Genomic DNA, 24,628 nt, shown 5'->3' on the forward strand with positions numbered 1-24,628 from the left:
CGATTCTGCAGATTAATCAATTAAAAGTTTACAGAGTTAAATATCGTATATTATTAATTATACGATGTTTACAACATGGTCTTGTACTGTCTTTAACAATATATATATATATAGATGAAATCTTAAAAGCATATAGTTTATTGATAAGCCCCTTCAATTTTGTTTAAATCAAAAATTCATTCTTAATACTTTGATTAGCAGCCTGAAGAAAATAAATAATTTGAAAAAAATAATAACTAAATGGAAATAAATAAATTAATTAATTAAAAAATAAGACATGTCTTTTCTCGTCTGTTAGGCATAAGTAATTATTACACTCTGATGTAAATGAGACATTTTATAATCGTATAAATACATATTTTCAGAATCTTTATTAAGTATACACATTAGGAATCACAAATTAATATTTAAGGGAGTAAAAAATTAAAAACGTAATCTAAATCTGACAAATAATTTTTCTAATAATCTCCTCTCTGCTTTCTCAGGCAAACTAGTTATTATGGTGCATTAAAACCCGCTTTACTTGATAATAATACATCATATTTTGATATCGCTTTGTTTTGGACTTTTAAGATGCACACTGTTTTGATTTAATCTTTATCCGGACAATTTTTTTCATTTCATAGAAGAAAAACTAATGCTCACTGATTCACTGAAATGTTATGTTTTTATGTTTAGGTTATCAATTTTGAATATTTTGATTTCATCAAATGTTTCATGATTAGATGTGAATAAATCAACTTATACAGCGGAAAAATACAGGCAATCAAATTTTGAAATTGAAATGGAACTTTTAAAATTCTTTCTACGTTATTGTTGAGCAAAAGAGCCTAATATTATTTGTTCAGAAATTTTTGGAGCAGTTTGTGTTGCAGGAAAGCTTTGGTGTTGATGATGACGTCAGTTTTATAAATTTAATGCTTAAAACCTTAAACAGTAACACGATTTCTTTAGTTGTGCTTTAAACATATTTATTTATTTATCATAAAAAGTAATGTCGTTGTTCATTTAAGTTGTACTAGAGCTGAATAATGGGCTATTGGTGACGGTCTGGGAAACATCCCCGAGGATGATCCGAAGACATGCCATTACAATTTTGATCCTCTGCAGAGGGGATCGCACCCCCGCTTCCGTAGCCCAACGACCTGCATGCGAAGTCGAGCACTTCACGGTAGAACAGTTTAACGATGACCAATACCGCACACCCTCGGTCCCTACACAGACTGATGCACGTGGTCACTCACCCGCACACTGACCGTAGCCAGTGATGCTTGACCAAAGAATATAGAGGGGGCTTGACTTCCGTGATCTGTTGGGAACAGCGTCTTAACGATCAGTTCACTGCGGGACATCATGAAAAGTAAAGAAAACCGATAAGATCCAAATTTTGTAGCAGGTAGGTTTTGTAACTATAACTGCGTCGATAGTAGATCAGACGAGGTAAGTCATGTGATGTAAGCATCCGAGCGAGATCCGATCCGCGATCCCCTTGAAAAAGATTTGTTTTGTCTCGAAAGGATTGTTTTGGAAAGTGTTATCTCACGTATAGGTGTTTATTATCTGAGATATATAAACTAAAGCACGCTAACATTTTCAAAATATCTATTAATTTGAACTGCGTTATTTTTCAGACAGAAAATTCAATGGTTCTTAGTTTACGATCATCATTTTTAGCGAACGTTGTTTTAGTTTCGCTACTTGTATTTATTTTTCCTTTATCTGCATTTCGATTGAATAAAAGGCAAGCGGTTAATCCAAGCCCGGTAATCTTAGGTATTATTAGTATTTTTTATTAATATTTCAAATAATGCATTAACAAACCTAACTGCATTATCTGTAAGTTATGCTTAAATGTTGGATCACTTTGTTTAGATCACTTCTATGTTCAATCAGATGAAGTGGTTTTGTAAAATTATCAAATTATAACTGTCAGACTTTTTTTCCAATTTTATAAAGAAATTTATTAGTAATATTCATTTCTCTTCTTGACTAAACCTATTTTAGCTTGCATTGTATATAGTATTCCGAGCTTGCTTTACAAATATGACCTTGCTATAATTGTTTAGTGTTATTTTATGTAAATGTTTCAGATTAATCTGGAGAGTGCTATGTTTTTATTTTCCGAATAATGAAATTTTTGGTAATATATTTGCTGTAATGTGTAGTAAGTAAGTAGTGAGATTCATTTGCTTATAAAAAGAATAATTGACTGTAATAAGTTTCGACTGCAGTAAATGGATTGAAAAAAATCTATTTACTAACACTTATCATTTATTGTTTACTTTTATTAACAGTATGAATTGTTTCTAAAGATGAAATAATAATTTTGCATTCAGATTGAACAAACTTAAATTTCAAATTATAAATATAAGTACTGAATTAGGCTTGTTTAAAGTTAAATATTTGTATCCACAGTTAAATGATGTATCTACATGTTTTATTGGTAAAACAATTCAACCGTCTAAGCGTATACAGAAATTTCTCAGTTGCACTACTGGACTTTAGAATAACATTGCAAACAACTGTTTTTGACACAGAAAAGCTTGCAACTAAAAGTTCGGAAAGAGCTGGGACTAAAGCTCAGAGGGTTAAACAAAGCATAATCATCAGCTTTGCATTTTTGAACATGATTTACAAACATATGCAAGCAAAGTCTTGGACATTAAAAACACAGAGCTATAAGCATTAAGCAGAGAGCTCGCTGCACTTAACTATACTCAATACTCTTGGATATATATGTGAATATTATGAATTAATATGAAATATTAATACCCAGTGGCAGAATCACGGTGACATTGTCGCAGAACGTTACAGAGTTGTTGCAGAAAGATTTTTCCTTTAGAAAGTAAAAAAAATTGGTTTTCTCTTCTGCAAAAATTTTCGAAATTCTTTTTTCTTTTAAATTATATTTAAAAGATGTCTTTTTCGTGCATCGGAGAGGAAAGAAATGTTCTAAATTTTTTTATTCTTATTTGAAAAGAATGAAAAATAAAGAATATTGAAGTAAAAAATTTCTTTTCTGCAGAAATATTAGAAATATTTTTTTCCTCCATAATTATACTTAAGAGATACCTTTTTCACTCATCAGAGGGGAAGAAATGCTCGTGATTTTTTTTTAATTTCCTTTTGAAAAAAATAAAAAAAAATTTGGTTTTCTTTTTATTTACTAATTTTATGATTTTTAATTATTATTTTTCTATGAGATGATGATTTACGAAATGCGAAAAAAGAAATAATTAGTGTGTTTTCCTCTTACAAAACGTGAGAATATCGCCCATGATATTAGAATAAAGAAATATTACATATACATTATTTAAGAAAAATACGAAAAATTTTATTATATCCAAATAGGCTTTTCTTTGTAAATACAACGTTTCTGATCTTCAATGAACGTTGTAAATACAACGTAAATATTAGTGCTAGAGAAGATTGTCGCAGAAAGCCCAAAAAAATTCTGCCACAGGGTATTAATAATTAAAAAATTAAATATATCAATTTGTTTTAAAATTGCTATATTAAGTGGATTTAAATGTGGATTGATTTTTTGTAAAGTGGATTTAAATGTAAAATTGAAATCCTAAAAATGCGAATTAGTTCACAATTATGATGAAATAAACTATTTTGTGACAATAACGGAGACAAAAACATAAAACTGAGAATTTACAAATGAAAGCAGCATACTATTCCTTAACATAGATTTTTGGTGTGGAAGACAACTAATAATTACTTCATGGTGATCTGAGTTAAAGTTTTGTGGTCTTGTACCAGGGGATCATCATTAATTTTGAGCCCTGAATTGCATGATCATTTGAATATTTTCATGGTTTTCGAGTTATTCTGCATTTAATTACTGTTTTTGTTTGTGTATTATCACTGATGCATTGCAAGTTCTTGCTAATATAAATCTGTTACCTGTGTGATTTGTAGTGTATGGAATCTATTTGATTTTAGCCTTTCTATTTTTCTTTTTTGCATCAACGAAATTTTAATTTTTAAACCTGTATCAGTTTTACTAGAGTGCCTGTATTGAAAAGAGTGATGACAATATCCAAGAGCGCATGCGCTGCCGTCAGATTTTTGTCCAAGGGGGTTGCCAGATGATACACCGAAATTGGCGCCACTCGCTCATTTAGTGTTATTCTGAAGGTTCTCTTATTCTAAGAGTATATACTAAAGTATCAATAGTATAAACTTTAAGATTGGAAAGCACATGATATTACAGATTTTTTAAGAAACATTGTCTAGCATCTGAAATTGTTAAAAAATTAACGTCAATGAAAAAAAAAGACTAATGAAAAGACTTCAGCTTTTAATAAATGCCTTAAATAAAATATAAAAATTAATAATGATTATGCCATTTATTTCAGAAATAATAATTAATAATACAAATTATATAATTTATTATTATTTATTACTTTTTCAGGAAAAAATTATCGCATATTCACCTGAAAAGGTATTGTTTATTTCAACAAATTGTTAACAAAAATTTCCATAATTAGTTGAAATTTAAAACAAACTAGCATTTTATACAGTTGGTAAAGAAAAGTAAACAAATGCTACTTTGTAACGCGCATTGTAACATTGTAACACGAACATTGTAACGCGCCAACATGTCAAAGTAATATCGCCAAACTCTGCACTTCTGAAGTTTTGATAAAAAGATGCTCAAATCTTAAAATTTATAAGTAATTTAGATAGAAATTATGTGCATTAAAAGTAAATACATTTATTCTTATCTAACCATTAGTTATTTCATCACCTTGTTCTCTTTACAATGAGATAAACATAACTTTATATGCACGCAAGTAAGTGATAATAAGGATAAATTCTAATAACTAACAACTATCCAAATTTTCAGTCATAATTTTAACATTTACTGTAACTGTGAAGTTTCTTATTGAAAAAAAGTAAGTAATGAACTTATTACATGCATTTATTAATACAGAACATAATTTTTTTGAGTCAGATAATTTTCACTCCATGTAATTCCAATGGCGAATTTTCCACTCTCGCCTCCGGCGGTAAAGTTTTTCTGTCCACCAATCAGGAATCGTTTCTCCCTTGTCCACTCTCTTTTACTCTAGGCTCTCTAAGTTTTACCCCTTGCCAGATATATCATTGATAAAAATTTAAATTGGAAAATTAAATAATAGGAAAAAATGTTCTTCAATCTAAGGAATTAAATTCAACCCAAAATCCTGTTGTCGATTTCAATAGTGTAAGCAGAGATCTAAATGCTCTTCAGAGAGATTCATTTTTATGGGCTTATCAAGGTCTGGTGATGGCTCTGGTTGGAAGAGTTGTTCTGTACCATAACTAGGCTACAATATCTTGCACTAAGCTGGCTCTTTGCAAATGCTTTCACATTTTTATTTTGTAACTTAAGATACCTAGTGTGGTGTCTGTTATTAATTTTTCTTATTATTACATAACATCAAAAGCTATTGATCTATACTGCAACTTTTTTTTGCTTGATTAAAATTGATTTTTTGATTTGAAGGGACATTTTTCTAAAAACTTTATATAGGACTCAAGCTTATAGATAAATCAGATTCTAATTCAAATTTATTTTATTATTCATTATTTTTATTATTATTTATTAATCAAATAAATAACACCAGTTATAGATGTTATTTATTTGATTTAAAAGATAGGGCATAATATTATATTATTTAAATTCTTATATTTTGCTTTATTTACTTATTTGAAACTTCCATTGTCCTTATAGTTCCAGGAGATGGTGGTAGCCAGTTGGAAGCCAAGTTGGATAAGCCTGAAACAGTCCACTACTTCTGCAATAAAAAGACGGATGATTTTTTTAGTTTATGGCTCAACTTGGAGTTGTTGGTCCCCTATGTAGTAGACTGCTGGGTGGATAACATGAGGTAAAGTTCATTTTAATTTAGTCATGTGTTTATTTTATTTTGATTAAAGATATTTAGAAATATTAAATCTCATTATTTGGAGATAAGTATTTTCTAAAAATAAATTCTAATTATAGTGCATAAAAAATATTACAGTAATTTCCGGTAAATAGGCCGCACCGCCGTACTGGCCGCACCCGCAAAAAACATCGTTAAAAATTTCAATTTTCATCTTATAGGCCGCACCGTCGTAAAGGCCGCACTTTCGTTTTTTCGATCGATCATCGATTTTTATCAAATATCACATGTGTGAAAATACTCATAAAAAATAATAATCTTTAAAACATAAACTCTATACTTAAAAAAAAGTTATTAATAAATATTTTTTTTTATGTATACCCATTACATTATCATCATCATTTTTATGTATACTTATCATAAAAAAAAAAAAAGAATTGAGAATGATCCTAATTTAAGGATGTGTATGCGATAAAAAATAAACTAATCACAAAATAAATCAGCATTTATTTATTTATACTTTTCAAATATTTTTGAGCATATATCTATTCAAAACCATCGAAATCTGATTCTTCACTGCCAGATATTCAGCACTTAATCTGATCCCTTTTTCTTTTTTTTTTCTTAGAAGAAATTTTTATTAACAAGAGAAAAAAAAATCAGTATAATTCTCTTTTTATTTGAATTTTATTCTGATGAAGTAACTTTATTTTATCTTTAAAAAAAAAAACATGAAAACAAATCTGAGTCAAAGGAAACATCTGTTTCTAAAAGCAGTTTAAAATAAAGGGAAAAGTAAAAACATCTGCATTTCCAATAAACAAAATAAAGAAATGCAAGTTGGAAGAAACTGATAAATCAATCTTGACAGCTGTGGAAATGCTCTACTCATTTGTCCCCATTTTTTCCCCCTCCAGTTTGACCATAAATTAGCCACACCCTTTTGAAATTGAAACTACCAAGTGGGATACAAAATGAATTCTATCCCTTTTGTGGCTTCTTTTTATTCGATGTAAATCAATCTCTTTTGTTTTTTATTAGATATTAATTGCTATTTTTTTTATTATTTGAAAGCTAGTTTTTATTTTTAAATTGTATTTAGTTGTTAGCTTGTTTTTTAATCATTAGTTGTTAGCTTATTAAAAATATATATTGTTATTTCTATAATATAGATAATTATTTTAATTAATGAAATTTCTTAAGATGGGACATTTTTTATTTCACCCCATCATAATCTACGATCAAAACTGAACTAAATTTATTGTAATTAATTAATTTTCGGAAATTAACAGTATAATTGAATTATCGTAATATATGGGCGCCATATTGGAATTTCCGAAAGCGATCCGAAATTCGGCAAATTCATTTAAAAAAATAAGAAAGAAAAACGTTACCAGAGTAAACATTACGAATTAGGTTCGTTATTTTGGAAAATTTTTGCTAAACATCTGATTTTGAATAAATCCACCATGATCAAAAAATTCTCACTTGTGGGATGGGATAAAAAAATTCTACATATAGGCCGCATCGGCGTACAGGCCGCGCATCGTGACAGCCCAACTTTTAAACACGTATAGGCCGCGGCCTATTTACCGGAAATTACTGTATTTGTCAGACAGGTATAATTTCAAGCCCAACAAATATTATAAAACTTTGATTGCAAATTTAGTAATTTTGTTGCAGCTCAGTGGCCAGTTATAGCATTTTTAACTGTGACCACTTTTTCCAAAATTTAACATTTTTAAGGATTAAAAACTTTTTGATATTAACAATGTAAGGCATTTCTAAAAATATAGTAAAAGGTTCATTTCTAAAATTAAGAGAAGTTCTAAGAAACAAGTGTGATCTCACTGTCATCATTTCTATATGCATCATTCTAATCTATGCATCATATTCTGATTGTCAAAAAAGTCTATTGTAAATAAATTTTATCAATATTAAAAAGTTTTAATATCATAATAGTAATGTTACATTAGTATTGTATTGTATGTATACTTTCTTAAATGTTTATTACTGTAAATAATCTTAAGTCTAATCTAATCAGGTCTAATCTAATCAGGATATGAAAACAGAATACTTGAGTTTAAGTTATTTAAAAATTCAAATGAAGAAAAATTTATTTGTCAAAATCATGTATTACATTTTTGTTGCTATTTATAATAGAAATAGAATTTTCATTTTTGGAAGCAACTCCATGAAATTTTTTTAAAGATCTTTCGCATAAATGAAAAGAGAAAGAAAAAAAACACACACATCTGTAAATGTATATACTGAATCATTATTTGCTTTTGAAAAATATATTTTTAGCAGGTTTTGGCTTTTAATAAGTAAGAAATATTTTAGGAATACCTTTTTTTTTAATCTATGCTCTTCAAATTAATAAAATAGCAACAGAAATTAAACTCTAATGTATATTTTGTGATGTGTTTTGCATTGGCTCTTTCATAATATAGTTTATGAAGTTTTTTTTTTTTTTTTTTTTCTTAGATTTTTTATTAAAATTTTGAAATTTTAATAAATTTTGAAATTTTATTTATGTAATAATTTTTTTCTCCATTTTATTTTATTCAATAAGCTTAGATTAAGCTTAATTTTTTGTAAATTTTTTTTTTGAAATTTTTTTAAATTACACTTGTAAAGTGTAATTTAAAATGTTTGTTTCAATTTTAAATGTTCTCCTATTAGTCTTTGTTATACATAATAAAAATTGTTCTGAGTGGAAATATTAAAAAAAAAAAAAATTCTTTCTAAACTTCAACTTTGGAGACAACAATTCTATCTCGTTTTATCTTTCGTTAATATCAGGTTAAAGCATTTTTAACATTCCAACATCTTTTCTTAAGAGTGTCTTTTTCATTTTTATAATTATTTGTTCATCTTAAATTTATTTACAGCATTGATCTTATTTATAAGTAAAGAATTGCCAAAATCTTTCATTGCTTTTTTAATTAATGTAATAATCAATAGTTTTTATATATCAATTAATGAGGATTCAAAATGAAAGCTTATTTATTACAGATTGGTTTATGATAACAATACTAGGACAACTTCAAATGCCCCTGGTGTCAGTATTAGAGTTCCTGATTTTGGAAATACCTCAAGTGTTGATTGGTTAGATCCTAGTCAAATATCTCCTAGTAAGTTCAGTATTTCTTTAACAGGAAGGTTAAAATTAATGCACATAACTGATTATGTCATATATGTTAAAGTCTAATATGAAGTCTTAATAAATGTAAAGTACAGCAATAGGAAAATGTTCCCATTCTTAAATTTAGTATGGATCTGCTGAAACCATAGATAAAAAAGTATCATTATTTTTTTGAAAATAATTATAGGAAATAAATCGGAAGTGCTTTCTTTTAAGAATGTTTTAATGTATAGTGCAATAGAATTTTTTTATGTTATTGTATGTATAAAATCTCTTGGATTTAAAATAATGCATTTTTGTTAAAAAATTGTGGTCTATTTTAATGTGTTATAATGTAACTTTAAGTATAATATTTATATTATATTTTCTTAATATTTGTATAATATTTTCTTAAAATGAGCTCGTTTAGTATAATTTTTATTTTATTTTTAGGTTCTTACTTCATCAACATAATTCAAATGCTAGTTGCAGAAGGCTATACAAGAGGGTTAAACATCAGGGGTGCCCCTTATGACTTCAGGAAAGCCCCAAGTATAAATCTTAGTTTATTTTTTATTCCTTTTTTTTGCTACACAATCATTATATTAAGATTTTTTACTATATGTTTTATTAATATTTGTATAATTGTTATAATTTAACATAACTGAGCAGCTATTTAATTACATAAAAGTATTATTATTTTTAATTATTTGAATTTACTGTTTATTTTTGGAAAATGAAAGACCTCTACATAATTGTTGCAGTTATATTTGTTTCTTAACTTTTGCCAGTTAAATTAAATAGGTTTATTAGAATTTGGTAGGAAGTTTAATATTTTATCTGCTAAGCTGTGAGCAGATTGAATAAAACTTTCCTGATAAAAATGGTTTCTTTATTGTGTAGTAAAGAACAATAAGTTAAACACTTTTTTTTATTTTTGTCATGCTAAAAGTTTATAACAGGAACAAAAATGATAAGTTAAATATCTTTGATCGTTAAAATATGATCAATTGAGCAAGAATTTTATCTAAATTATTAATAAAAATGATTTAGTACTATTTTTTATGTATTAGTGCTTTTTATGCATAATGTCCCTTTAATCTGTCAGAAATTTTATTCAATTTCACAAATGCTTTTTTTTTAGTGTGTTCATAATGGAAGTAAAAAATAATCAGCTATTTAGAATTTCATAATTGTTTTTATCAAAGGAATATTCCATAGCATATAAATGATTTTTTCCCTTTGTTTTCAGATAAACATTAATGAAATAAATTACCTTTAAAATTTTAACAATAGAACATTTTAATGTTTTTGTAATAGATGGCAAACATTTTAAGATTTAATGAAATAATTATAAAATATTTATTTTTCTTTTTGATATTTTAATTAAAATATTCATTAAGTAAAATTCTCAGTTAGCTCTCCAAACTTAAAAAACAAAAATTTTACATAGTTTTCTTTATATCATATAAAGAAAACTGTATATACTATATATATATAAACTCCATATATTTCAAGATAATATATGAACTGAAAAATTGCACTTGGAAAACAGTTTTGGCCACTTTTGTGTCTCTTAATGTAAAAGTTATGAAAGGTTTAAAAATTTTCAAAGTAGTTCATTATATTAACTTTAAAAATTAAGCAATTATTCATTATTATAATTTTGTAATAAATCTTTCAAGTTATCCATTTATGTATAATTAGGTTCAGTTCTTGTTTTTTTTTTTTTTTTTTTTTTTTTTTTTTTAAAATTTAAACTGAACAATTAAACTAAATTTTGGAATTATAGTTGTAAAAAATCCTTAAAGTCAATGAAGTAATAAATGTATGCATTTCTATAAGCTGAATAAAATTCTAAAAAATTATAATGTTAAACTATTGCAGAACTTAATGTAAGGAATTTTAAATATCATTTTTAAAAGCAGTCAAAGTTATTCATGCACATTACTCTGTTTTATTCAATAGAGATACTGTTTGATATTGATTGCCACAAATTTTATAACAGGAATAAAAATGTTGACTGTTTAAAATCGATACACTTTTTATAAACTCACTGAACACTTTCTTTTTAAAATAATACATTAAGATTTCAAAGTAGAAATTTATAAGTAGAATAATTTCTTCTTGAGGAATATTTTGATTTTTTGCTTAGTTATTTCTACTCCTTCATTTGTTTTAATGAATTTCATTTCTCTGTAGATGAAATGACAGATTTCTTTAATGCCATGAAAAACATGACTGAAGAGACTTATGAAAAGAATGCTCAGACTAAGGTCACATTTGTTTGTCACAGTATGGGCTGTCCTTTAATGAGCTACTTTTTCAATCAGCAAACTCAGCAATGGAAAGACAAACATATAAAAGCTATGGTTACACTCGGAGGTGCTTGGGGCGGAGCTGTGAAAGCAATAAAAACATTTGCCGCAGGTAGCTTTTTATTTGAATTTCAGCAACATTTTGTTTCTTGATCAGAATTGTCTTCTGCATTAGATGTTAAATAATATTAATATTGTCTGTTTTAAAATAATGTTACATTTTTATGAAAATGAATTCGAAAATTGAGATTTTATAAAGTTCTCTCAGGTTTAGAGAAACATAAAAACTTTGAATTTGCTGGGCATTTGATTTTGGCAATTTAAAAAATTCAGAGAATTATGGAACATTGCATTTTTTAGCCGAAAGCTTAGGGGAAAAAACGGAAATTTAAAAATGACCAATCTTGAAATTTGCCGTTATGATTAAGTAGCTAATAAGGCTCATATTCAATAAATCTAACACCCATTACAATTATTTCTTATAAGTTTCATTGCAACATGATTAAATTATCTTATTACATGTTTAAAAGCCTTTCTGTTATTACCTTTTGCATTTTAAGCAAGGCTTAGTGTCTTGTGAGGCTTTGTAGATTCTCTGTAGTTTTTTTATTTTATAACCTCAAAAAGTCCAAGCTGTAGCATTGCTGGAATTTGCCCCTCCATTTAGCATTACTTGAAAAATCATTTTTCATAATTATTGTTATTCATTAAAACTTACATTACCAAACATAAAGGAAAAAAGTATAAACAGTTATTATTCAAAAAGTCATCACTTATTTAAAAACAATTGCCCTTATTTGTTAACAATTACTCAAAAATCAACGATTTAATTTTAAATCAGTGTCAGTAAAACTTGTTTCAGTAAAACAAAATCAATTTAACTTGTTTTAAATTAAAGTAATGCAAAAATTTTTACAATTTGATATTTTTATTGCATATATTTTAGAAAAGTATGTGAAAAAAGGAAAGAAGGAAAATGATTTGTAGAAGGTAAAAAATTATCGATTTTTAAATTAATATACAGTAAAACCTCCTGTTATGGACACTCCTGCAAAACAGACGCCTCTCAATACAGACATATTTTTAATTACCTCGGAATCTTCGATGAATAAACCATTATGTACATACTCCACAAAGCAGACACTCCCATAACATTAACGCGGACCGTCATTTTGGCCTTGAAACATTATTTTCTACCTCTTCAAACCGGACACTACTTTTTCTAAATTTGAAAAAAAGAAAAAAAAATCTGCTTTAAATTGCAAGGAAAAAAATGCAACTTTTCACCATTTTTAAAGCATGTCATTTTTTTTTTTTTTGCCTTATCCATAACTAAAAATATTGTTAAACTATTTCACTACTGAATCAATCTTTCTCCTGTCACCTTGCCTTATCTTTGTAAAGAAAGGAGAGAAAATGATACTGCTGTTGTGAAATAATTCGGACAGCGGTATCTTTTGATCTTTTCATCTGGACCACACAGGTTATGAGTCCCCTCATGTTGAAATGGCATCTTAAATGCTCTCAATGCTTCTTCCCCATTGAAAATTTCTTGCATTTTCTTATCAATTTGAAGACTGTATTTAACACAGCTGGGGTAAAAAAGAGAACAGAAGTATAATCTTTTAGGTGTTCATATAAATGAAACATTTATTCAGACACTTGATTGCTGATCAATTGTGAATAATCAACTCCATAGGTCCTCATGACTTACAGGTAGACATAGCTTTTCCCCCCCTTTGAATCGTGTGAGGTTTACTTTCAAAATGGTATTAACCATGTTCCCTATCAAATGATAGGTAGGTGCAAGGGGATGTAAACCTAATAATTGGAAACGACTGAGGATTGACAGCTCCTATTCGGTATCATATGTCTAGCTGGAGTATCTATGCTAATAGGAAAATTATATTCATTTATTTGTAACTACATCTGGAATTATGTATTTATATCAAACTTCTTTATATATTCTTTTTTATCTTTCTTAAAATTTAAAAAAATATCGTTGTAGATAGTTATTGTAGATCATTTAATTATTTCTACATCTTCCAAAATATTTAAAAAACAATTCACGGTGTTAAACTTCGTTATTAAGGTACACTCCCCGTAAACGGACAACTCTCATAAACGGACAACTCTCATAAACGGACAATTTTTTCGGTCCCAAGAATGTCCGCTTAACGGAGGTTTTACTGTATTTGAATTTTGTTAAAATCTGTTGTTAAATTATTATTATAAAATCCATCCCTTTTAATTTTATTTTGCAACAAATTTTTTTTTCCTTCTCCTTTAAATTATAAATAATATTTTAGATAAAGGTATACAATTTCGATTATTAAGATTCCAATTTGAAATTTTATTATTTGTAATTGTAACTGAAAGTCAAAATATTGTCTTAATTTAAAAGTTTTCGACCTACATTCAACAATCATAGTTACGTTTTTCAGGAAATAGTAAAATAATTTTAAATATCTGATAGCCTAGTGAAATGATGCACTGACAGGATATTTAATGCTGTCTATTTTATAAAAATTGCATTACACAAGCTATGATTATGCTTGAAATATAGTTTTAAGATATTAAGTGAAAAAAAAATTTCTGGCTGATTTTATACCTTTTTTGTAATTATTACTGAAATTCCATAATGTATTATTCAATAAACAATCTTTCAAATACATAGGAGAAAATCTTGGAGTTTTTGTTATAAGCCAAATAAATGTAAGAAGGGAGCAGCGCACCTCACCAAGTTTAGCTTATGTGATGCCATCCCAACTTCTTTGGAAAGATAATGAAGTTATGATGATTACTGACAAGAAAAACTACACCAAAAATGACTTTTATCAATTATTTCAAGATATTGATTTTCCAGATGGGTATGAAATGTATAAGGACACTTTGCCATATGCTTTGAAAGGAATGAATCCACCTGGTGTTGAAATTCATTGTATGCATGGCATAAACGTCACACAAACTATTGAAATGTAAGTTTATTATTTTGTTATTTAGTAAATTTGAAATTGTAGTAATAGTTGAGTATATTCAAAATTGTATTAACTTATAAATGCAAAGTATAAAATAAATAATATACGTTTAAAATAAAAGTAACCTATGGAAAAAAATTAACCAAGATTAGTCAATAGTTTTTATTAAATTTTACAGCAGGATGTGCTTTTATATAATATAATCAAATTCATTACATTTTTGTATTTAATTCATTTTACGAAAAAAAAATTTCTGGTGGAATTTAATTAAGTTAATACTTATTTTTGGCTTAGATTTGTATGCTACTAAATAAAATCTTCCTTACATTCTTTCAAAGTTGCTATAGAGTTTTTTTTTAATTATTTTTTTTTATTTGTTTGAAATATATTATAAAAATATGGTGTTTGAATCTTTATCTAATTAGGGGTGGTAGTTTTGTTATCAGAGCCATCTCTATTCTTTTGCGCTCTTTTTTTTATTTACAAGTTTTTTTTCATCATGATAATAATATTCGCACATATGTTTTTCATTTCCGAGCAATAAGTACCCTTTTAATTTGTGTTGAAATGCATATAACTTACTTTCGGAAAGCATTCATCTTCGTAGCTTTTGTTGATTATTTTGTTAAAATTTAAGTCTTCTTCATTATCAAGTTAAATATATAACTATGCATGCACCATTGCAACATGCAAAAAATGGTTCCAAAAAGCTAATGGAAAAATAATTATTTATTGTTTTGCAAAGCAGGAATTCGTATCAAAACTTTAGGTATGAGAAATGTAAAAAGAAAAATGCATTTAATCCTAGAACATCACGTACTTGCTCACAAAGCTGCAATAGATTCTAGAAAAAAGTATTCTTAAGAAAACTGTAAAAGATCGTAATATTAATTCCTTGATGCAGTTTTTTTTAAAATTAAAATAAATTTATTAAGGAATATACAATTTTAGGTAATTTGAATTTTTTTGATACTTAAAGTTTTGGTTGCTTTTTCCTTCTAATTCTATACGAAAAATTAATATACCACAGTGAGTGATGAATGAAATCCCCAAGGAATAACTATTAAATAAAACCATTTTTATTTAATAGTTATTTAATATAAGGAAGTTCCGATTTGTAAGTGTTAAATTTTTTGTAACTTCAGTTTTAATATCAAATTTATTAACTAAACATTTATTTAATTGTAATACTTTCTGTCGCAGTACAATTTGTGCTAAATGTATAAGAAACTCTTTATATTCTGATAAATATTTTTTAATACCACTTTAAATTTACAAATTTCTATTTGCTTTATTGATGAATATTTAATTTACTTAATTGAATGAATGGTTAATTTGAGTACTGGAAAGAAAATTTGTTGTTAAAATACGTTTTTAGAATCATAAATGAACAATCTATTCATTTATTTCTTCTATTTACCGTAAAGAATGACATTAGTTAGAGACAAAAATTTTTTATTTAAATAATATTATTTTTTTAATATTATATTATACTACAATTTATATTAAGTGAAAGTTGAAGTATTGTAAATTAATATTTTTCGCATGGATTTGTTTCAAATTTCTTTTGAATGTACTGCACTTTAATAAATGAGAATTTCAAGAAGATGAAACTGAATTTTTATAATATTTGAATTATATTCATAGTTTTTCAACTAAATTTTCTACTCAGATACTACCTATATTGATCACAATGAAGAAACATTAATGAAATCCATAATATGAAATTGTATTTATATAATTTATTGCAGCATTTGAGGAGAAATATGCGGATTGAAATAGCAAGAATATGCAAGATTGAAAATGCAGCAATAAGATATCTTTTAAGTATGTGACGTTATAGAAGATGTTGGGAAACCGATAGAAGAGATTTAATTCGGAATAGCACAAACTTAAGTGTCTAATAACTTTGTCTGGAAAGCACAAGAGTCTTGCTGTCAAATATTGAGATAGTTTAATCAAAATATTGAGATAGTTAAAGATAAAAGAAAGACAAAAATAAGCAAAACCTAGTCCCCGAATATGAAAACAGCACATCATTTGTATTGGGTATTAAAAACAAAAAAAAAGCTATTTGATTTTAAACTTTACGTTAGTTACGGACAAAGAAGAAGAAAACCATGACAACGTCACATTTTAAAGAGGTAGACAAGTCATTTTATGCTTAGTTCTCCCAAAAATGCAATAAGTTATTGCCAATAAGTAAATATTTTATAAGTAAATAACATTAATAAGTAAAATTCATTGCCGCAACGCAAAGTACTGAATTCAGGGTAAACTTAAATAATAAATTTTAAAAATACTTATCAAATGCATATATAATTTTTTTCATGAAAATGTTTTTTTTTCTTGGATTTTAAATTTTTTTTTTATTTGTGTTTATTTTTTAACTTTTAGGCTTGACTATAGAAACACATCCCATTTTCCTGATAACCCTAAGCTAATCTATGGTGATGGGGATGGCACTGTAAATGTACGAAGTTTAGAGGCCTGTCTTCTTTGGCAAGGAAAACAAAAACAAAAAATATATCATACACCTCTGAATAATGTTGATCATATGGGAATTTTAGCTGATCTTCATGTGTTGGATTATATAAAACATGTTATTCACATGTAGTGATATATCTGTACATATATACTTTTTTGTTGTTTGTTTATATAGAGTATAGACATACTTGTCTGTTTTACTCATATCATTTGTGCCTTTATATCATCATTATTTAAGTCATCTTGACCCATTTTAAAATTCATGAAATGAAAACTCAATGTATTTCTTTAGCATCTCTTATTGTGTAACTAAGTAGTTGTTTCTAAGACAGTTTCTTTCTGCTTTTATTTTTGAGTGATAAAAGTGATATACATCTTGAGTACAAAGTTTTTATATTACGCATTTTAAAGTCTAACATCTCAAAAGTTCGAAATTTAGTTTTTCTTTTATTAGATAGAACTCATTTCTTTATGATAGTAATTTTTTACTACAGTTACTAAATTAGCATTTTTATTGAAGTCAACATATGGATATATTCAATTGCACTGAAAATATTTATTTCAATAGATTTCGATCTAAAGCATTACCTTTGCACTTCTTTAAGAAAATAGTTGCAGTCCTATTTAATAATACATGCTTTAAATTAAATTTCCCTTGCTTGCCAATTCCCTTACTTAACCATATATTTTATTGTTTTGTTTGAAAATTTGCACTCAACATGGAAGAGTTTTTTAAATCATTTTGAATTTTTTTGGAACTAATTTAGTAATTAAATTTTTTTCTAATTATTTTTAAATCATGAAATTTTGATACCAATTTGAAATCTATTTTGTAGTGCGTGGAATATATAGTTTATTCAAATATTATTTATTCTATACACCACTTTTTACATGCAACGTATTGGACATAGAAAATATTGTTATAAAATTTTGGTCCATATTAAAATTATATTTTTTCTATTCTTTTATTTTAATTCTATAGTTAACAGGATTCAAATAATAATTTAATTTTCCATATGTTTTTCTTTGATCACAAGAAAATTAAAATGAAAATATTTATATTGAATATATAAAAATGAAATAATAGTTTATTAAAAAGAAACTTTAACACTTTTTTTTGCAGTTAATATTGTTAGCTTTCAGCTACTTATTTTTAATTAAATGATAATAATTAAATTATTAATTAAATGATAATAACTAATTAATATTCGGTTCTTCATTCCGCTGACCACCCAACTAGTACAACTGCTCCTGCACCCTAGGCCCCAAAGTCAAGAAAACTGGGATATGCACAGTATGCTTTGGTCTTCCTTGGGTTGTTGAACCACTGGCTTTGGTTAAGTATAAATAGCAAATTTCATTGTGTCCCCCACAAACGAAAGAAAAAAAAGTTACAATTGTTGATTATGCTTCTTAGAAAAATTGAAATTTGATAGTTTAAAAATTATGAAATGAAGAGCGTAAAGGAATCAGAATGAAAACTGTTTATGAATTAAGAAACGTCATAGAATGCCTATCATCATTCAATGGCTCACTCAATTAAGTGGATTAATCTTCAGTAGATGTCTGAAAAATAAAGCCGCCATGTTTTGAAATGAACTTTACAGCAAAGCAAGAATAATATTGTAAGTTGCAAAAATTTTTTTTCCCCAAAAATTTTAAACTTAGTTTATCAAACAAATATGTTAATATTTTAAAAAACCTCTGAGAATTGAAAAAAATTTAGCAAATATTTAATTAAAATGTCCAATGCAGATTTGGTAAAAATAAAATGTAATTGTAGTAATCAACATAGCTTTTAGTGTATTTGTAATATCTGTTTATAAAATCAATCACTTTGTAAAATCAAATGTTCTCGGAATAGAAGTGATTATAGTAGGAGGAACACAATATATTGAGGAGAGATTCTTATACTAACTTAAACAAATGCCAAGTGCTAAATCTGTTAAAGTATCTGCTATATGTTAAAATTTATTGCAATTTCTGGTGGGTATTTGTTATTATCTGCTCTAATGTGATTGATCATATCAATGCATCATGCATTAGTTTTTGTGATTGTTTAGGACATGTTTATTGGGTACTTTTTTTTTTTTTGAATTTTTGAAATATCCAAAATTTTTCTAGTCATTATTACTCAGACTAATATATAAAATTGGAATAAACTTATGTGCAGTTTTATTGAAAAATTTTCTCAGTATTCAATATTGGCTATTCAGTACTTATAAACAGAATTGCATGTAGATTGCATATTGATCTTGATTGATATTGATTGATCTTGATATTGATTGAGTTGCATATTGACATAAAAATTTATGAAAGTAATGTGAAATGTTACTTACGGATTAAAAACATATTTCATAATGGATCTTTTAATAAATTTGTGATTTTAAGATTTTTCTGTTTATTATCTAGGTACTTACTGAATTATATTTTAGGCATGTATTAGTAAATGTATGATTAGTTTTTCTAAATGCATCACAATTGTTTTCTTTTCTAATTGTTCATTAACTAATATGTATTACATTATATATTAGTTAATGAAGAAAGTGTGAGTACTTTGAAAGATTGCTTGCATTTAATGTTTTTGTGAGAACTGGTGATTTTGTTGTTGTTACTGTTTTTTGCTCCTTGTTAGATGTTATAATTTATTATAGAATTTGTCTGAACTTGGGGACTGATTTATTTTCATAGTCAGATAACAACAAAGCTTTTGTACTATCGAACAGATTATTGATTTTCTATTTATGTTTTTATGTTAGTTTTGTAATTTTCCTATGAGAGTAACAGTAAATTGTTTCACCTATTGGTTGCTAATTTTTTTTCTTCTTTTTCTGTAACAGTTTGAGTAGGAAAACAGTATTTAATATGCAGTATAATTTAAATAAACCAATTTAGAATTGCTATATCTTTAAATTATTTTGATGATGTAAAAGTAAATGGTTTAAATTGATGTGATGGAGCTTATTTCGTATCTTAATAATCTAGAGATGAAATAAATTTATGGGTTTTAGAAAAATGTTAGTGATATATATATCAGAAAAATTAAAAATTCATATATTTTAGACAGGTTTTGTCAATTAGTAATTGTGTAGGGGGAATAGAGTATTATTGTTCTAGTTTGTACCAATAGAACAAGGTTATCTTTCATTTTATTTTAACTTGTAGAGAATGTCATAGTGCTTAAATACACACAATTTAAAGTTTTCAAATGATTTTAAAAGTTCTCAAAAAGGTTATCAAGGTTTTTACTTTTGTAAATAAAAAAAGGTAAAGGGATTTTTTTTATTAATGCGGATCATATATGTTTAGAAATTTTTAAATTCATATTGCAATTCATGCTATAATAATGATTATTTTAACAAACTTTAACATTGCTCTCATAGTGAAGAACATACTTTTTATAATGATTTTGTGTATTCAGCTCATGGCCTATGGAGTCCTGGAACTGGCTCTTGCAATTAAGTTAGTCTGTGTATTTTACTGGAAAAATACTCCAAAAATTATCATAAAACATGGCTAAAATGTCTTTTGTTTGCGTGGTTGATAGTAAAAAAAATTCATTTGTAAAAGTCATCTGTGCGATTGTACATAACTGATTGGTGAGATGAAGCCTAAAACACAATTTTACAATATTTATCTAATAAATGTGTGGAGAAAATTTTATTTCTTTTTTAATATTAGAAAATGAAAACATCTTATATTTTATAAGGCCTTATTAATCCAAGAAAATACCTTTCTTGAACAACAGGTTTATTTTTGGCCAAGAAGGATAGTTTTCATAATTTAAAATTGTTAAGAAGATATGGTATGATTTCATTATGCAGAATTTAGTCACGGTGATATTTTATTTTTAAAAACAAAATCCTTGGTATAGAATAGCTCAATATTTTTTATTTACTTTTCAAACATTCACTTTTATACAATTAGCACACTAATATATTTTGCTGTCCTGTCATTTTTGAATTCTTAGCTTTTGCTTAGTTTTTTCCTATTATGGATTGTTAAGTGTCTATGTTTCAATTGCTAAGTGCCATGATTATAATTTCCTTTCTAAGGGCTTCTTTTTTGTCTTATAGTTTTTCAGTTGCTTGCCATTTTTAATGCAAATTTTTGCTATTGTCTTATTTTGTTTATTTTTTTAATTTTTGTAGTCGTAAGTCAGGAGTGATAAAAATATGGAATAAGGGCACAATATTTTAAATATATATTTTTGGCTGAATTTTGACTGTCTTTATCATTGCGAAGATTGTATTGATGCTTTGTAAAACAATGGTATTCCTTATAGGAATTTTTCATGTATGTGTGGTACTACCATTTATTGCATTTTTCAAAAATATATTAAATGTGTCTGAAATAATATCATCAAACAAGTTTTTAAATAGAATTAAACTTACTTTGAAACTTGTTAATGAAAAATAGTTTATTTCAGGTTGGATTGAAAGTTTTATTTTTTATATTAAAAATAATAATTAACCTTAAAAATTCCACTGTATTGAAAATCTAATTTTAAATTTTTTTTTTTAATTAATAAATGGGTGGGTTTAGCCTGAATCTTAGAAAAACTTTTCTTATTTGATTTAAGCAAATTGAAATATTATTGAATCATTAGTAAGTACAGCGGAAGAATTTGCGTACTTTCTTGTTCAAATAACCTTATTTAATTTTTTTTTCTTCTTAAAATAGAGATTGATTTTATCTTTATAAAATATTTTAACTAAAGAAAAATTCGAGAATTACTTTTTACTTTAGAGAAATTTCCAGAAATCTAATAGAAACTTTTCTACCAACCTAACATAGTCTTTAATAAAAAAGCTTATAATAAAAATACATAATCAGAATATTTTGAATTATAGTCTGTTAAGATAATAAAAATATTTATGGAATTAGTAAATACCTAATAAAGTTATTTGCTAATTTTGTTTAATATGTTTATTCGAATATGTATGGAGGCTATAATTGAAATTTCACTGCTTGCAGAAAATTATTTTGTTAATCCCTTAAATTTTATTTTTTGTTTAATTATTTTTGTTTACTGCAAGGCAAAAGGCAGTTAAAATTTTTTAATATTTTTTAATTATGTGCTTGATTTATTAATGTCTTTTGTTAGTTAAATTTTATTCAAGATCTCTAATTCACTATCTCCAATGTCTTTGTCAAGAAATTGATAGCATGTTTGCTGAATTATGTTTTCCTAGCTATTCTACTTATTTTTAGATTCTTGATTAACTTGTGTGTAATAATATAGCTTTGTTCTCCCTGTAAGTAAAATTTATATTGACTCAAATTAAAAATAATTTATTTCTTTTAAAATTATATGGTATGTGATCTCTTAGAATTGTATAGGTAGTGAGATGCATTTTACTGTGATGGACTTTTATGGCTGTTGAAATAAAAGTAGATAAAAAAAATGTGTGTATGTTTTATTAATTTTGTTGATATTTTTCGAAAACAGTTAAAATTTTTTTTTTGTTTATCAATAGAAGTTAATCATTGTAGCGTTTAAAGGGGGAAAATTTGTTTACTTCTCACTTATTTTACGTTAATCTGAGAAGTTTTATTTCACTTGACAATATGTTTTAAATTGTAAAGCCTATCTAAAGATGTAGCAGGGCTCCCACGGTCCTTAAAAGCTGCTTTTGAAAAATAAGGGCCCTTAAAGGTACATAATTTTGGTACAAGGTTTATAAAAGTCCTTAATTTTTCAGCATTGGTATAGTTCACAAGAACAATTTTTCAGTTAAATTTTTTAAAACAAAAAAAAAAAATCTTTCTTTTATCAACTAGAACTAATAAAAAACATATTGGTTTGAAATTTATAAATCTTTCCAAACATAATTTTGTTTTTATTCTATAAAAATTTTAATAAAAATATTTATTGCAATGAATTTAAAAAAAAATATTAAGTTAAGCTTAAGAAGAAAAAAAGTGGAATGAATTAAGGTGCTTAGATATTAGTATAGCCTGTTTTACATGAAATAGAACTTAATTTAACATGACATAGTTAAGAAACTATTCTCATGCATAACTCTAATTCGACTTTATAGTATTCATTCCTTTAATATGTACCCTTATAAATGAAACATTTTAATTATAGAAATGAATTTTTTTGGCGTAACTGAATAATTAGCAAGATTGGCCCACAACTGAATATTTGATGCATGTCCAGTAGCGAAATATAAAAACTTGTAATAATTATTTCCATGTTTTTCCCAAATTTCTTTATTTACTCTTTCTTTGTGAAAAAAATTGCAAATCTTAATTTCTGCGCTTAATTTTACAATGCAATTTTAATGAAATAATTAAAAATGGAATACGGATTAGTTTCATATGCGTCGTTAACCCTTAACAATCTAAAAAAATATATATATTTTAAAATTCCTGTTAATTAATACAATTATATCAGTGCTTACATTATAATAAAATTGTCTTTTTTTTATTCATTGACTTTTTTTTAAAGAAAGGTAAATAATTGACACTGGTGGTATACGTATATTCGATGATAAACAATCATATTATTTTTAAAGTCCTTAATTTTTCAAAAAAGCCCTTAATTTTTTCAAAAAAAAAAAAAAGTCCTTAAAAGTGCTTAATTTCTGATTTGTTGAAAAAGTGGGATCCCTGTGTAATGTGTCAGTGTCAACCAAAAATTCAAGGATTGATTCCAGTTTTTTAAAATTTTGTCTAGCTCAAGGTCCTAATTGTGATTTCTTGTTTAGAGTAGGAAAAAAAATAAAAACATTTGTATCCGTTTTTCTTCTTTGTTCAACGTAGAGCATGCAAAAATAATAATAAAGATATGAATCACCCTGATTAACTTTTGATCTAATGATCGGATCTTCACGTTCTAGGACTCAATCTTAATGGTTCAAGAGGGTGGTCTCGTATATACCAGTTCATAGGTGCAAACAATATTTTAAGGTACGAAATCAAAAACGTACTTTCTCTGAATAAACATACCTTTTTTTTTGGATTTCTGACCCACAAAATATTGAGCTATAGCCGCAATCTGGGAAATGTGATTCCAATAGTTAATTTTATTTAATGTTAATTATAATTTTTGCTTATTTTGCTATATCTTGACATTTGTGTTAAGCGAATTGCAAAATTTTTGCACGCAATTATAAAATTCATTTATCCATAGATAATTCCATGCAAAAAAAAAAAATTTTTAATAAATATTTATATTATTTTAACATTTTATTTCACAATAGTTTAAAATTTTTCATTTAAAGAATATAATCTTATATAGCAAAATACAAATTTTAAATGAAATCGAGTCGAATAAATCTGAAATCTAATTTTAAAGAGTTGTATATTTGCAGATATAACTGGTGTTTTAAGTTGAATTTTTCGGCAGAATAGTGCAAAAACTCATATTGCGAAATCTTCATTTCTTTGGTGTTTTTGAGTAGCAAAGCGTGTGTTATGGAATAGCCTGTTTTACCCTCTGATATCAATCTCCAAGAAAACATAGGAGGTTCCCTCAGTAAAGCTGAAGTTGCCAAAAGCAGGAAGTTATATCCTTTGGCAGAATTGTAGACGGTCATCATTGAAACCTGTGATAATATTGGTGCTACAGCTAATCAGGGAATGGCAAATGGAATGCAGCATCGTATATTTCAAATCATATTTAAATATGTCGAATATATTGGTTATTAACGTAAGTGACTTTATTTTCAGGGAGACACTTTAAAGTGAATTACTCCTTGTGAATATTAGTTTGCGAACCCAGTTTATTAATATTCATATTTTGTTCATTGTTTCATTTTGTATCCATTTATGGCACTAAATCGAAGTAGACTTTTTTTGTGTGGGATACATTGTACTGCTTAATCT

The 24,628-nt window shown here is 26.4% G+C and overlaps 1 protein-coding gene across 1 annotated transcript; it reads left to right on the forward strand.

The window, feature by feature from the left end:
• Positions 1–1,378: 1,378 nt before the first annotated feature.
• Positions 1,379–21,487, forward strand: LOC107450280 (lysosomal phospholipase A and acyltransferase). The gene is made up of 7 exons (XM_087160442.1): positions 1,379–1,396; positions 5,729–5,885; positions 8,901–9,019; positions 9,463–9,561; positions 11,212–11,439; positions 14,005–14,305; positions 16,703–21,487. The coding sequence occupies exons 2-7, from the start codon at positions 5,881–5,883 to the stop codon at positions 16,920–16,922; spliced, it is 972 nt and encodes a 323-aa protein (XP_087016568.1). The 5' UTR covers positions 1,379–1,396; positions 5,729–5,880; the 3' UTR covers positions 16,923–21,487.
• The last annotated feature ends 3,141 nt before the right edge of the window (positions 21,488–24,628 follow it).

The sequence above is a fragment of the Parasteatoda tepidariorum genome, chromosome 1 (genome assembly GCF_982258835.1).
Source record: "Parasteatoda tepidariorum strain Cologne lab strain chromosome 1, Ptep-v5.0, whole genome shotgun sequence".
NCBI lineage: Eukaryota > Metazoa > Arthropoda > Arachnida > Araneae > Theridiidae > Parasteatoda > Parasteatoda tepidariorum.

Excerpts from the sequence above, each read along its gene's own strand:
- LOC107450280 (XM_087160442.1), top strand. Across the intron at positions 9,020-9,462 it reads TCCTAGTCAAATATCTCCTA|GTTCTTACTTCATCAACATA; the intron begins GTAAGTTCAGTA and ends TTTTATTTTTAG. Across the intron at positions 9,562-11,211 it reads TGACTTCAGGAAAGCCCCAA|ATGAAATGACAGATTTCTTT; the intron begins GTATAAATCTTA and ends ATTTCTCTGTAG.